The 16,015-nt window shown below is 39.6% G+C and overlaps 1 protein-coding gene across 3 annotated transcripts in view; it reads left to right on the top strand.

The window, feature by feature from the left end:
* The window catches only part of VPS41 (VPS41 subunit of HOPS complex), a 282,612-nt gene extending 271,157 nt beyond the window's left edge, over positions 1-11,455 (top strand). For all 3 annotated transcript variants that reach the window (XM_023738305.1, XM_023738307.1, XM_004383951.3), the window contains 4 exons: positions 7,846-7,945; positions 8,051-8,095; positions 10,149-10,228; positions 10,816-11,455. In XM_023738305.1, coding sequence (XP_023594073.1) covers positions 7,846-7,945; positions 8,051-8,095; positions 10,149-10,228; positions 10,816-10,896 — 306 coding nt within the window. In that variant the 3' untranslated portion in view covers positions 10,897-11,455. The remainder of the gene's footprint in view (positions 1-7,845; positions 7,946-8,050; positions 8,096-10,148; positions 10,229-10,815) is intronic.
* Positions 11,456-16,015: the final 4,560 nt, after the last annotated feature.

Below are 16,015 nucleotides of genomic sequence, written 5' to 3'. Positions count from 1 at the left end.
ATGCCTAATAATATTTTCTGAGGTAAAAATGAATACCATTATAAAATGTAGGAAAGAAGAAACCAGACAGTGGCTTATCCTCAGTGAAACCTCGAATAAGAGAGAGAGAGAGTACAAAGTACAGGTTAATAACGAGGCTGTCTTATTAACCAAGTGGAAAAATTATTTCATAGATAACAAGATAATGGTGTTTAAACCTGGTTTTTAAATTTGTGAATGTGGTATCAGAGGCTCTCCAACACAGAGAATAAAAACCTTTGCCATCGAGTAGATTCCCACTCATAGCGACCGCATGGGTTTCCAAGGCTGGAAATCTTTACGGAAACAGACAGCCACATCTTTCTCCCTCAGAGCTACCAGTGGTTTTGAACCACCAGCCTTTCTGTTAGCAGTCAATTGCTTTAATGACTGTTCCACTAGAGCTCCTTAGAAAATAGGAAACTAAGTTAAAATACAAAAAAATTGGCAGGAAAGATTTTTCTGGGTAAAAAAATGCCTTGACCTTTGAAAGACAAGTAGGCATACCTTGGGACATCAAGGACTGCTTTTGTGGAAAAATATAATCCTTAAAACTGCGTGCTTATAAACTTCTGTAGTCTACAGACATTCTGAAAACATCACAAAATGTATTGGCAAATTCCATTAAGTCAGAAAAAGATACAGGGTCACAGCCAGCATAGCTGTAAAAGAGAAAGTCTTTACAGACTAATTTAAATTTTCAACAACTAAAGTAGATAAAAAATAAAATATCATTTGGTTAGATATTAAATTTAGGGATAAAAACTTAAGATTTTAAGAGTTCAGGCATAATAGATTTAAAAGGGAGTAAATATAGATGAAATCTCTATAGTAAAAAAAAAGCTTTTGATTTCTGCTTTGCTTAATATGGTCAACAGTATATAAATTAAAAATATATTTTCCTAAACCATAGAAACTTTAGATTTCTGGATACATGGCAGACTGAACTAAATACCTCCTCTCCTATTAAAAAATGCTAAATTCAATTTTTAAAAAAATTATTTTTAATTCATAGTAGATCTCAAAAGAAAAAGAAACACCAACAGAGAGCAAAGCCAGAGTGGAAAGGGAAAGTTGACACTATTACAGCCTTCTGGGGTCCAGGTACAGTTGCCAGGTCATGGCCTTCTAATGTTTACGTGAAGAGGAGACATAGCCGTTGGCCCACTCAAAGTGAGGGGTGAGGGGCTGAAATTGAATGCCCTGCACAAAGCCTGAACTTTAAGTTCTAGAAAAAGTGAGACCTCTGGTTCTGTAAGTAACAAGGAACTTGTCAACTCCTTCAGAAATTAGTAGGGGAGGAAAAGGTGAGGAGGAAAGAAGGTTACCCTGTAAGAAATTGTAGAATACAAATTTACACTACATTGCTCGTGAAAATTCTTCTAGGATCATTGAAATCCCTTGAGACCAAAATAGGCAAAAGTGAAACCACTCTGAATGGTGTACCCTCAACTTAGGGCACACAGAACTCCCCTTTCCTTTCAGGATTAGCTCACGATAGAAAGAACTACAACCATATCATGAGGAGTAGTCAGCAGGTGCCATACACAGAAGACTAAAAAATGATATGATACTATTTTCAAGAACTGAGAATCCTAATCTCAAAAAGATTAATAATGAAGTCCATTTAAAATAAAGACATGAAAGAACAGATATCTTAATAAAAAATATAGAAAATAGGAATATTTGAAAAATAGATTTAAGTCCTTGAAATAATGTGTGTGTGTTTTAAATTATAGTCAGCAGACAAGATAGATTGCAGATTAGACACACTTGAAAAGGAGAATTAAAGAGCTAGAAGATAGATCTGAAGAAATTATCAGAATGCAGCACAGAAAGATTACGAGGTGAAAATGCAAAAGAGCAGTTAACGGAGGAGAAAGTAAAACGTTTAATAAAGTGGAAAAACCCATAATGAAATTGAACAAGAGAAGGAAGAAAATAAATAATACTAGGAACAAAAATGAATGTAACTATTGAAACAGACAAGATTTAAAAACCAAATAAATACTGCAAACAACTTCATATCCATTTATTTGAAAACTCAGATGAAATGAATAGCCTAGGAATGTATACATTTCCAAAATTTACTCCAGAACAAATAGAATTAGCCTATAATTATTTTTAAAAAATCATATCAGCAGTCAGAAGCACTATTCCATAACTGATTTTAAAGACAAGCTTTGTCAAACCTTTAAAAAAATAGGCAACCCCTATTTTACACAGACTTTTCCAGAGAATAGAATAGAAAAGTTTACCAGTTCCTCATGGGATGCTAGTATAACCTTAACATCAATATCACATGAGGATAATATGAGAGAGAAAAATTATAGCCCTACCTCTTCTTTTAAAATACAAATGCAGAAATTCTACATAAATCATTAGCGAACTGAATCTGAGCATTTAATTATTAAAAATACACCCATATCAGAAGTGTTATCAATTCTACAAATTCCACTTAAAGACACAGTTAGGAATGGGGCTTGTTCTGTATTCAAGAAGGAGGGTAGATTTATGACATCACAACTTAATGTGTGTGAGTATAAAAATGGTATAATTACTTTGTTAAGTTACTTTAAAAGTTGGCAGGTACTTTAAAAGTTAAACATACACCTGCTCCATGACCCAGCAGTTTCACTCTTAAGTATTTCCCACAAAAAGATCTGTGCGAGAATGTTCTTAACAGCTGCGAGAACGTTCTTAACAGCTGCTTTATCCTTTATAGTCCCAAACTGGAAATAGCGTAAACATCCATCAGCAGGAGAGTGTACCTCAGACAGGCTGCCTCTTGGTCACGAGGTGCATGCAACCTCTCTAGGCCTCATGTATCACCTTCAAGGCTGGAAAATGTGGGAAGCAAAGGGCTTTTTCCTAATGTGGCTTTGCCTTTATATTTGGGAAGGGACACATTTCCAGGCTTAATGTTTTCTCTCTTTGGCCAGATCTATGTTGCATGGATCCTGCCAGTTGCATTTTTTAGTTGGCCACACACTAAACCAATTTGGAATTGTGTTTGTAAGGACAAAGGAGGAGAAAATAGATATTGGATAAGCAGTAGTGGTGTCTCGTCAAGGTGAAGTACAAAGGAAAACATCAGCTGTATTGGTAGTACTTTATTTTCTGAAATAAGCAGATCTGAAGCACATGGCAAAATATTTTAAAAATTGTTAAATCTAGGTGGTAGGGACATGAGTACATATTGTATTTTTCATTGTACTCTATATGTTGGAAATATTTCATATTTTAAAAAGAAAAATAGCACAAAATAATGGAAGATCGTATTCAGAATATGAGTAGTAATGATTTGATGTCATCCTGGTTGTTAAGCACACGTCCTCAGTGTGTAAATAACATCAAATTTCCAAAGATAGAAAAGAGACTGTTGGAAGGTGAGAGTCCGCAGCTAGGAAAACAGGCCAGGTAAGATGACCTAGAAGGACAGAAGTGGTCAGAAGGGAGTGAAGATGACCTCCTTAGCAAACTTCCACGGTGTCTTAGGTATCTAGTGTTGCTATCACAGAAATACAAGTGAATGGCTTTAACAAAGAGAAATTTATTCTCTCACAGTCTAGTTAGTAGGCTACAAGTCCAAATTCAGAGTGCTAGCTCCAGGGGAAGGCTTTCTCCCTCTGTCAGCTCTGGAGGAAGGCCCTTGTCATCAGCCTTTCCCTTGGTCTGGGAGCTTCTCAGCACAGGAACCCTGGGTCCAAAGGACGTACTCTGCTCCTAGCCTTGCTTTCTTGGTGGTATGAGGTCCCCCTGTCTCTCTGCTCGCTTCTGTCTTTTATATCTCAAAAAAGATTGGCTTAAAACACAATGTAATCTTGTAGATTGAGTCCCACCGCATTAACATAACTGCCACTAATCCCATCTCATTAACATCATAGAGATAGGATTTACAACACATCGGAAAATCACATCAGATGACAAAATGGTGGACAGTCACACAATACTGGAAGTCATGGCCCAGCCACGTTGACAGATATTTTTGGGGGACACAATTCAATCCATGACACCCGGCATCGGACTTTCAGTCATCAGTGTCTTAATAAAGGAATTCATGGGAAATAGCAAACAGGAAATTTTTGAAGTCAGGAATGAAATTAGTGTTAACAGTAGGCACATTTTTTTCATGAGTCACTGGTGTAGTTGCTACTGGGGATCTATAATCAAGACAATGCCTTGTCATAAGTCGGATGTTGAAATCAGTACCTGTATAATGCAGCACTACATAAGAATCTGTACAGCCCTCTTTCACTTCCTCCTGTTGATTGCCTTGAAATTATTATATATGTTACAGATGAAGTGATTATTTTCTGCAAGGAATAGTCTCGTTTTCCTTATATACCTGCCTGGCATCATGTAAATTGGAAGTATTGGAATTTTACCGTAGTTTTCTGATTTGGAGCCTTGGACTTTGATGAAGTAGAAAGTGGCATAGTAAACTATATGTGTATGCTGTTGCTTCTCCTGGCTGTTTGCCTCTGAATACTGAAATTTTTCCTAGAAAATACTTTCTGCAGGCAGATGGATTGTACCTATTTAGAAAAATGAACTCCTGCTGAGAAGATGTTTTTTTCTTAGTTTGCATTTTTTTACTGTTTTCGTTTTTAGTTTGCAGTCTCAGTGGCTTCTGTCCAGACGGCTTGTCCTCCTCCTGTATTACTCATGCTGTGGGCCTTCAGCACCCACGGAGGATCAGAGCCGGCACTGTTTGAAGCATTTTACCAGAGATACTGGGATTGACACTATGTTTCTTAAGGTTTTTTATTTTCATGTTGGAGGCAGAGCAGCTTGATATATTTGCTTATGTATATTCTTAAGGTTTACTGACATCGGTACTTCCTAGATATTTTTCTTACTGTGTTTGTCATTTTTGTCTTCTGTTTTTAATGACGTCTGTTAAATTTTTTCTTCTTTTCTTTGTAAACAGCTTTATTGAGATATAATTCACATACCATATACTTCACACATTTAAAATGTACAGTTTACTGGTTTTTAGTGTATTCCCAAGGTTTTGTGCAAACGTCACCATAGTTTAATTGATTTTTTGTGTGTGTGGTACTGTGTGTGTGTGTGTGTGTGTGTGTGTGTGTGTATATATGAGGAAACATTTGCCATTTCAACCATTTTTATGTGTGTAAATTAGTGAGATTAATTACATTCACCGTATTGTGCAACTACCACCACAATCCATTTTCAAGTTTTTCATCACCCCAAACAAAAACTCAGTACCCCTTCAGCAGTAACTCCCAATTTTCCCCTGCCACCCACGCCTGCTAACCACTAATAAACTTTAGTCTGTATGCATTTGCCTATTCTAGATATTCTATGTCAATGGGATCATATAATAGTTGTCCTTTTAGGTCTGACATTTCACTCAGTATAATGTTTCCAAGGTTCATCCATGTTGTAGCATGTATCAGGACATCATTTCTCTTTATGGCTGAATGCCATTGTATATATGGACCACATTTAGTTTATCCGTCCACCTGTTGATGGACACTTGGGTTGTTTTCACCTTTATGGCTATTATGAATAATGCTGCAATGAACATGAGTGTACAAGTATCAGTTTGAGTTCCCACTTTCAAGTCTAGCAAGCTGATTTTTAAGCCATTGTCAAAGTATTGTTGCAGCAAAATGCTGTGCCTGCTAAATTTTTAATGTCTTTTTAAAATGAATCTGAAAATCCAATTTTCAGTAGATTTTTTAATAATTTATTTAATAATTTAATAATTATTTAATAATTTATTAACACCAATTCAACAATTTCTACACATTCAAATCAGTGACATTAATTATGTTCTTGTTGTACAAGCATTTTCACTCTCCTTTTGGGAATTGTTCCTCCCTCATTAACATAAACTCACTGCCCCCTAAGTCTCCTATCTGATCTTTCAAGTTGCTGTTGTCAGTTTGATCCTGTGTAGATGGTTCTTAAAAGAGCGCAGCGCTCAAGGCAGACATTCTTTATTGTTTGGTTTTAAGAAGACTTCAGGGAATATTTTTGTTTTAAGGTTTAAAAATTATCTCAGGGCAGTAGAATTTTAAACAAAGACTTCTCATTAGTCAGATTTCTAAATGAATCTAGAAATAGTAAAATCACGTAATTTCTTGCTCATGCATACTCTAAGTGCCAAATATAAAATTCAAGTCCAGGCATCAGTCCTGTTTCCCTGAATTTTTGTCCTCATATAATTGGGGAAGGGGGAGGCCTCTGGATGCATTCACCCTAAGACAATACTGTTTAGGATTTGGGAGGAACACGGTGACTGAGATGATTGGGGATGGAAGAACACAGTTGCCTATTCCCCGTCTTCCGTTCCCCTGTGGCATGTATTTAAAACCCTATAAAAGCAAAAACACCATATAGGTCTTGGAGTTGAGAGTGATGTCGGTATGAAGAAAGCCAAAGTGCACTGCTGACCGTAGCACTTGACATCACCACAGCCCACTAAGGACGTATACTTCTCAGGACTCTCATCCCCAGCCACAGAGCTGGGCCACAGTGAGGCAGCGATATCTTCACTGTGTGACTGTCTCTGTAAATTATATATAAAACCAAAAAAAAAGAACAACCAAACCTGTTGGCATCAAGTAGATTCTGACTCATAGACACATGGGGCCAGAAGAGGAAAGCTGCAGGCGTAGCACCAGGACCTCCTGGTCCTTCAGGCCTTGAGTGTTTCCCTGGCTTCAAAAGCAGCAACAAGTTCCTATGTAAAGTGACATCCAGTTTAAGGACACCTCAGACAGCGTCTCTCAGTCTCCTACTAAAATATCCAAGAAAGCCCAGAAAAGGGTGAAAACTCACACCGTGGACAACAGAATTGGTTTGAAGGTAAAATAATTGCCTCTCCCAGCTGTGCCCACTGGCTAGAAGTAGGGTAGGCAATTTCTGAGTCTGCCATCTGCCTGGTTCTGAAACACAAAGTCACGCCACCGGAAGTGGGCCGTCATCCCTTCACTGTGAGCTCTTGACTTCTGTGGCTGCTAGAGTGTTCTGACCTCCTCTCGTTGCCATCCAGGCAGGCAGGGAAAAAAACTAAAAAACCTACAAAGAAAGAGCAAAAAATGCCTAAGGAAATGAAAAGTTCAATACTGAGATGAAGAATAACAAAATGAATCTTGTGATGGAACATTAATATCTGTGGCCATTTTTCAGTTATCAGCCCCAAGAGTCATCAGGTTTGAGGGCTAATTTATTCAATGAGCACTTAACACACTGTGTTCATAGCACTCTGCAAAGTAGTTTGGATTAGATTTAGAAGTAAACTAGAAGATAAGTGGCATTTATCTTCTGAAGGGGATTTAGGACAAAGATCTCATCTGTTTAGTTTATTGCTCCATACCCAGTGCCTGGGACATGATAGGGAACCAGTACGTATTTATGCGGTAAACAGATGTATCTGTGAAATAGTTGATTTTGGAATAGCAGGTCTTCCATCACGGGCAAAGATCTGGAGTTTGTAATGAGCCAGGCATAATGGAGCCAAACTGCCAAAGAGAATCCGTATTAGGAAGCTCTGTGAGATAGCAATTGGTAAAAATAGAGCCGCCTTTGCCAGAGTATGGAATTTGTATCTGATTTTACCAACATTACAGGAGCCACTGAATGTTCATAAAAAAAGCAGAGACTGAAGATTGAATCAGTGTCTAGAAAGGTCCGACTGGCAGTGGTTTGGAGGGAAGAGCGGGACCAGTAAGAGCTTCTCAGAAGTATTTCAAACACACCACTTTTCAGAATTCCTGATAAGAGTTGTGTTTTCTTTTCCCCATTATTGAATGTTTTAAAGTTGTCTTTTCTTTATAATGTGTGCACTAGATTCTACTTCGTGAAGGCTGCAAGAAGATTCTGGTAGCTGACTCCTTGTCCTTGCTGAAGAAAATGCACCGAACTCAAATGAAAGGCATTCTGGTGGATGGTGGGTAAAATTGAAACACTCATATTCAAACTATATGCCCTGCTTTGAGAGGCTGGAGATGCAAATAGAAACATTATAATCCAAAGTGCATCTGTTTTCCTGCAGAGGAGAACATCTGTGAATCCTGCCTGTCCCCTATTCTTCCATCAGGTAAGATGGTTGAAAGTTAAAAATATTTCTCAAATATGTATTAATGATGGATATAATTAAAAATTTTGAAATTAACTGATTACTATTTATAAAATTATTTAATGTTTGGTATTACACAGTTTAAAGAAAAATGTTGGTGCATAATCCTAACTCTGATGCTGGTTATGCCATTCTTGAGAGCGGAGGTTCTCAAGCTTCGGGGTAAGTCGGCACTTCCTGCAGGGCTTTTAAAAACACTGATCACTAGGCCCTACCCCCAGAGTCTCTGATCTAGTAGTTCTGGGGTGGAGCCTGAGAACTTGCATTTCTAACAAGTTTCCAGGGGATGTCAGTGCTTCTGGCCCCAGGCCACACTTTGAGAACCACTGCTCTAGAGTAAAGCAAAATGAAAACTTTCTATCAACATTGTTCAAACTCCAAAGTTTAAGAACCATGTGTCTACCTAAAAAAAAAAAAAAACCAAACCCATTGCCATTGAGTCGATTCTGACTCATAGCGACCTAATAGGACAGAGTAGAACTGCCCCATAGAGTTTCCAAGGAGTGCCTGGTGGATTTGACCTGCTGACCTTTAGGTTAGCAGCCATGGCTCTTAACCAGTATGCCACCAGGGTTTCCTGTATATACCTGGGAAAATGTTTCCTGTGTGTATCTAGGAAACATTTTTTATAGTTTTCCCTTTTCTTTAAACTTTATCTTTGCTTTGGTTTTAGGCACCCAAGTTATCTCACATTTCAGGGCAAACATAATACTTGCCATCTAATTGGGACTATGACTCTAAGAAATAAGCATTTGTTCATTTATAGTTCTTGGTGTATATGGGGGAGGGGCTGTGTGTGTATCTTCATATATAATCAAATGCACTTTACCTAAAAGTGATTATGGCATGAAAAGAGGAAGATCACGTAATTTTAAATTAGAAATTAGCAAAGCATAGTTGTTGGGATGCTGAAACTGCTTTTTTAATGTAAATTCAGCACTACAAGACCTAGAGGCCCCACTGTTAGTTATAATTACGGATTATTTCATAGGGCAGTAGGATGATGAGTAGTTTTCCATAGATTCTTTTCTAGATGAAATAGGTTTGGATCGACTCGAGGACAACAGATTTGTGGGGGGGTTTTGGTTTTGTTTTGTTTTTTGGTTTATGTTAAGAACTATAATGGGATACAGGAAAAATAGTGTTTATAGTTTTTGAAGCATTGTTTTAACAAGAAGAGACTACATATCCCTCCTGTATACACTTAGAAAGGAGCCCTGGTGTCACAGATGGTTAAGCACTTGGCTGCTAACCAAAAGGTTAGTGGTTCAAACCCACCCAATGGCTCCACGAGGCAAAAAGCCTGGCAGTCTGCTCCCATAAAGATCACAGCCTAGAAAACCCTGCAGGGCAGTTCTGCTCGGTCACATGGGGTCGCTATGAGTCGAAGTCAACTCAACAGCGCTCAGCAACAGTGTACAATTAGATGAAATTCCAATTTATTTACCTAAGGATACCAGATCCAAAAAGCTGACCACACAGAGTTGGAGCAGATGAGGTGAAGTGCCCAAGCAGAGATGCAGTAAAGTGCAAGGTCACAGCCAGAATGTAGCAGATCTGAAATCAGTAAATGTCCTTGGCAGAGGCAATGGGTGAAGAAGCAGAAAGCATTTTTATGAGGCCACAAAACTGACAGCAGCATTAGTAGTATGGTGCATTGTACGTGTGTGTGTAGATGGGTGGGTGCACACAATGCACATACAATACAGTGATTCTAATTTTTAAAGATAAAATTTGTTGCGTTTGCTGCAGACCTGTCCCCATTTTTAGTTCTGGTAACTGAGACAAAGATTAAGCAAGTCACCTCTGAACACAGAGCAACAAAGTTGCTCGTCAGCTTTTCATTTGATTGTACCACCTTCGGGAACGCTTCCTGTAATGCTTTTCCAAAGGCAGTTTAAGTATTGCTGGAAGATCAGACTATGGTAGGCTTTTCCCTCAGGACTGGTAAAAGAGCTCCTGGTCTGCTTTTGCATTGAGTTTTTTCCCTTGCTCCATCTCCCCTCCACCCCAGACGCAGCTAAGCCCTTCAGCATGGTGATCTTCCATTGCCGGCATATGTTCCACAAGGAGTGCCTGCCCGTACCTAGCATGGTGAGTGGACAGCTTGGCCCCTATCAGCTAAAGAGAAACTGATGCACTCAGAGGGATGTGCTCAAAATCACAGCCCGTCATCCTTACAGCACTGTGGGTTCTCAAAGTTATAATAGAGTTCTACATCTTGTTTAAGAAAAATTAATTTATCTATTTATCCAATGTAAAAATATTTGGTATACTATATAAACATTATAAAAGCATAATAATTTATTCATTCAAGTGAAATTGACGACTGTTAAGCTGTCTAGATGTGAGATACAGTAGAGAATTATTTTGTGTAACTTTCTTAACCCGATTTTAGTATCATGATGCTATTATTCTTTAGTGACAAGACCTGCTCCCCCAGGTCCTATTAGACTTATTTTGCTGTAGAGTGTCCTATGAGTCACAGAACAACAGCTGGGCTTTACCTAATGTGAACCAGAAATCATCTCCAGAAAAAGGAGTGGCCTTTCATAGCTTCCTCCACACCCAACGACTAACACTACTGGAATATTTCTGAATATTAGAGTGGAGAGAGAGGGTCATGTTTTCTTTATTTTATTTTGTTTTTAATCTGTGATTTTTTTTTATTACATATTTAGAACTCTCCTGCACAGTTTTGCAACATCTGCAGTGCTAAGAGCCGTGGACCAGGAAGTGCAATTTTGGAGATGAAAAAATAGCTCGGTTCGGCTTGTCCATCTCATCCTCACCACTCTTTTTAAGACTCTGTTTTTGCAACGACCGAAGCTTTTGTTGACACCAGTGCTGTTAAGACATTTGTACATGTTTATGTTATAAAACCAAAAAACCTAAACCCGTTGCCATTGAGTTGGGAAAAAAAAAAATTTCTTGTCTACGCCGGTCGACTAGAGGTTTCTCTTTGCAGTGGATAAAGAAGTGGGGGCTCCCCCATGCCTGGAAATATTTGGGTTGACAGTCATTATTTCATCATTTATTGGTTTGGCTCATTGTTTATTTAGTATGGAAACATAAGTCTGGAAGTTAGAAAGGAATTTTTCAGACCCTCGTAAAACCGTTCCACCATGAGTGGGCTGCAGAGACTCCTCCCCAGCTGGCTGTGCTCATCGCTGACTGTGCGTTTCTCTGTCACCAGCAAGCTCCTCCCTGTCCACTCTGCTGACAATCCTTACGTCCTGGGCTTGACTTTTTTTTTCCCCCCTTTATTTTTTATTCCATTATTTTTCTATTATTATTATTATGCTTTAGGTGAAAGTTTACAGCTCAAGTTAGTTTCTAATTCAAAAATTTATACACATACTGTTGTGTGACATTGATTGCAATCCCCATGCTGTGACAGCACTCTCCCCCTTTCCACCCCAGGTTTCCCGTGTCTGTGTGTCTAGTTTTCCTGTCCCTTCCTGCTTTGTTGTCTTTGCTTTTGGGCAGGAGTTACCCATTTGGTCTTGTATATCTGACTGAACTAAGAAGCACATTCTTCACATGTGTTATTGTTTGTTTTATAAACCTATCTAATCTTTGTCTGAAAAGTGGGCTTCGGGTGGGCTTGGCTTTTTTTATATATCATCCACAGCCGTTATCTTCTTAATGGGCATTTAATGAAACATTATGCAAATGGTTGCCCGTTTAATAATGTCTGGGAAGCATTAGCAGTCTGATGTTGTGGAGCTTTACGTTTACTAACCACACGTCCTGTGTGTCTAGATGATGAGCACAGTGTTTGGCCCAGGCGGGCATTTGGTGTTTGTAGATTGAATAAACATTAACTCTTCTCACTGTAAAAGACTCCCTTTCATTGGGTTAACTAACTGCATCAACAGCGTCTGGTGCCCTCATGAGGAATAAAAGAGAGTTTCAGCACTGTAGTCCCTGAGGTAGTTTGTTAGTTTTTGATAGGAGGGAATAAATGAGTGACTGTAAAATCTGAGAGGGATTCTCCAGATAAGTGGGACTGCCTAATGCCAAAGGATGGCCTAACAGGGTTTTCTTTAGCGTCCATGGTGCCTCCTTCACTCTTGCACACAGAACAGATCTAGGAGAGACTTCAAACTTGTCATGGTGTCTTGTAGTTATGAGCTTCGTCTGTCTTCAGATGTATCGTCATCTTCTGATGTGTGTAAAGGAGGCCGTTGGTGGCTCATTGGTAGATTCTCACCTTCCAGGTGGGAGAGCCGAGCTCAGTTCCAACAAGTGCACCTCACGTGCAGCCATTACCTGTCAGTGGAGACTTGCATGCTGCTATGGTGCTGAATAGGTTTCAGCGGAGCTTCTAGACTAAGAGGGACTAGGAAGAAAGGCCTGGTGATCTGCTTCTAAAAATCAGCCAGTGAAGACCCTAGGGGGATGGCGCAGGACCTGACAGCATTTCCTTCTGTTATGTTTGGGGTCACCGTGAGTCGAGGGCTTACTCAGTGACAGCTAATAAGAAAAACAACGTGTGTAAAAGTGTGAAAACACATACTCATTGTTCCGGTGCTTAGTCCCTTCCCAAAGCAACCAAATCCATTCCCCTCAAGTCCATTTCGACTCATAGGGACCCTATAGGACAGAGTAGAACTGCCCCATAGGGTTACCAAGACTGTGATCTTTACCGAAGCAGACTGCCACATCTTTCTCCCTTGGAGCTGCTGGGGGGTTCAAACTGCTGAGCTTTTGGTTAGCGGCCAAGTGCTTAAACCATTGCACCACAAGGGCTCCTACCTCAGTCCCAAAAATGGGAGTAATTGCAGTTTTATGTGTCTTTCCGGGTGGAGGACAGGATGGCTGCTGTGTACTGAGCACATATCAACTACCAAACTTCACGTGAACTTTACATGAGCAACATCTCATTTAATTCTCACCTCCCCAGGAAGGAGGTTTTATTCCCCTTGTTTTACAAATGAAGAGACCAAAAATGTAGAGATGCTGAGTCAGGGTCACATGGGATTGGGAGGCTCCTGATCCCTTTAAGATGCACATTGAGCCTCTTTGAATTGGAGTTGAAAAGAATATTCTCTGGCAAACAATAGGCTTTCTCTGTTGGTCTTCAATATTTAGAACTAGAAGGTTCTTTTCTTGTTATTGAATGTAACCCTCAGCCTGCTCAGCATCTCTGTAATCTAAGACTTGTGTTCTTTCTGCTTACACTGCTAGTTTTCAATTCTTGTTCACCGGAGCACCGTTCCTTCTCAAAAATTCTCACAAGGAAGTCCATTTTGAAACACAGGTAAAAGCAAAGCTACCCCACTTGTATTAGAGAAAAGAAATGTAGTGGCAAATTGCATGTTTCATATCCTCCGCTTCAAGAAAACTATGCTTGGATAAGTGTGAAACAGCCAAAGTTCCAGGTTATTTTGTGATAGCAATTTTAGTTTGCTTTTGTTTTGCTAGCAGAATTTTATACTAGTTTAAGTGTATTTGTCCTTGAGAATTTTTGAGAAGTTATCAATGAATTTTTAATTAATTTGGTTGGTGTTATATAATTAAATTGTATATTTTAATGTTATAAAACCAAACATTTATTGAGCAATTACTGTTTCAGCCACTGTTATAAGCACTTTACATATTTTATTTAATTGCCACACCACCCTATGAAGTAGGTATTATTAATAATAATATCATCATCATCATTTTATAGATAAGGAAACTAAAGCACAAAACAGTGAAGCTTGTCTAAGGTCAAGTAGCAGTAAAGTTCCACCACTAGAGTTCAGACTGGAATGCAGTCTGCCTTTAGAGTCTGTTACCTTAACCATATATTTGATCTTTTTTCAAAAGAACTTATTTGACCCATTTCAGTCAGTGTATACAAAGCAAAATCCACTCTAGCTTGTAGAAGGGGAGTTATTATTGGGTATCATATGGCTCCCAGAGTCATTGAGAGGACTGAAAACAGCCAGAAGAGCTTCCAGGAACACCTCCCAAAGCCTCCCCTCAGAACTCGGCTGCCAAGGGCACCGCTGCCCACCTCAGTCCAAGGATGAGCTGCAGACAGCAGAGCAAGTCGTTTGTAAGTCAATGTTATGTAGATAAAAACGCCTCGGTTTCTTTTAACGCTCACTCTCGGTAACGTTGAGCTGAAGCATATTATGTGTGTGCCTATGTGTGTAGGAGACATTTCTGTGTGCTAAGTATTACACCAGTTTTTTCTGGTTTCCATTACAAGACTCAGGCTATTAAAACTCCACCAGTTTTGACACTAAACAGTAACTTTCACTTCCCACACACCCATTCCTAGACGCTTAGCCGAATGACATAAAACCTGGAAAGGGCTGCCTTCCTCTTTTCTCGTTGTGCACTGCGGGTTTTGTGATGATTCGGGGCAATGTGTTATCAGTAACAAAGACAAGACGAGAGAGAAGGAAAAGCTGGAGCAGTCTCCCACAGGCAGCCACTCCCCAGTCCCTAGTTACTTTGCAGCCAGAATGGTGGTTCTGAAGGGAAAGCTTGGTCACCGCCTCCCCTCCTCCACCTCATGGCATGTGTGTGAAGGGCTTGCGGTCTTCAGCTTGACCGACACACCTCATCACACTTCCCATTGCAGCCTCATTTTTATCACTCCCTGAACTCCAGCCATTAGGAATTTATCTGTGGTTCCATTTACTTTCGTACTTGCTATTATCCTTCATCCCTCAACATTGCTCAGACATGACTCCTCGCTCACCTGACTGGGTAGGAGACCTCTGCTTGTCCTCACATAGCACCCAAGGGTCAATCTGCCTTTGTCACGCTGCATTACATTTGTCCATATGGTAAGTATGGAGCCCTGGTAGCACAGTGGTTAAGAGCTATGGCTGATAACGAAAAGGTCCCTCGTTTGAATCCACCAGCCGCTCCTTGTGGAAAGTTGAACGGCTTCTATTCTCGAAAATCCAAGCCTAGCTCTACCCCATACCTATCTGAGAACTCAGCCCTGGGTCCAGAGCAGGGAGCCCCTTCTCAGCTCTCTTCTCTTTGAGCCTGTTTTCTCTTCTTCCAACCAGTTGAACACTTGCTCATATGGGGCCGTGGAATTGGCCCTTAAATGATCATGTATTGTTTTTGGTGTAAAATTTGATTTTTGATATTCAAAAGGCCAAAGCTCCTGCAAGACTGTGGACTGTGAATTTTTAAGAATCTATTTTGGATTTAAAAGCCGAAAATTTGCATTTCTTCTCTGCTGTGTTATTCCTACCCTTGTTGCTGTCTTACTATGAACAAAGGAGAAAACAATCCACCTCAGTTTCTACATCAGAATATCATCCTGCCAAATCCATTTATGTGTCTGTCTTGTACTATGGACTTTGAGTTCATTAAGAGCAAGGAACATATCTTGGTTCGTTTTTGTATCCACAAACCATGGTACGGTGACACGAACTAGGCACTTGAAAATGCTGAATTAATGAAAGTCCAGTCTTCCCTGTTTGCCGTACATATATGGATAGATGGATGATGGATAGATACATAGGTAGATAATAGACAGGTAGGTAGGTAGATGACAGAATTCTTGACATAACTTCTAAATATGGCCCTATCCTGATGGACATTCTCATCTACACACCCTGTTGTCATCTGTGTCTCCTCGTACTCTTCCCTCTTAATCTTCCGCCATCACCAAAGTCTCACTTGTCTATTTTGTTTAATGGGCACAAGGTATTCTCAACTTCACCCCAACTGAAACCTCATCTTCGAATCTTCTTTGTCCTCTGCCTCCTAATCCAGTCTGTCATCTTTTCTCATCACCATCCTCAGTGCCATTGCATTCTCACTGCCATTGTCTCAGGCCTAGATTCTTATTACCTAACATCTGAATGGATTATAATCAATTCCTGCCCATTTTTCCTGTTTCCAATATCCTCACTG

This window comes from Trichechus manatus, unplaced genomic scaffold (genome assembly GCF_000243295.1).
Source record: "Trichechus manatus latirostris isolate Lorelei unplaced genomic scaffold, TriManLat1.0 scaffold00114, whole genome shotgun sequence".
Taxonomy (NCBI): Eukaryota; Metazoa; Chordata; class Mammalia; order Sirenia; family Trichechidae; genus Trichechus; species Trichechus manatus.
This window is presented reverse-complemented; position numbering and strand designations above follow the sequence as displayed.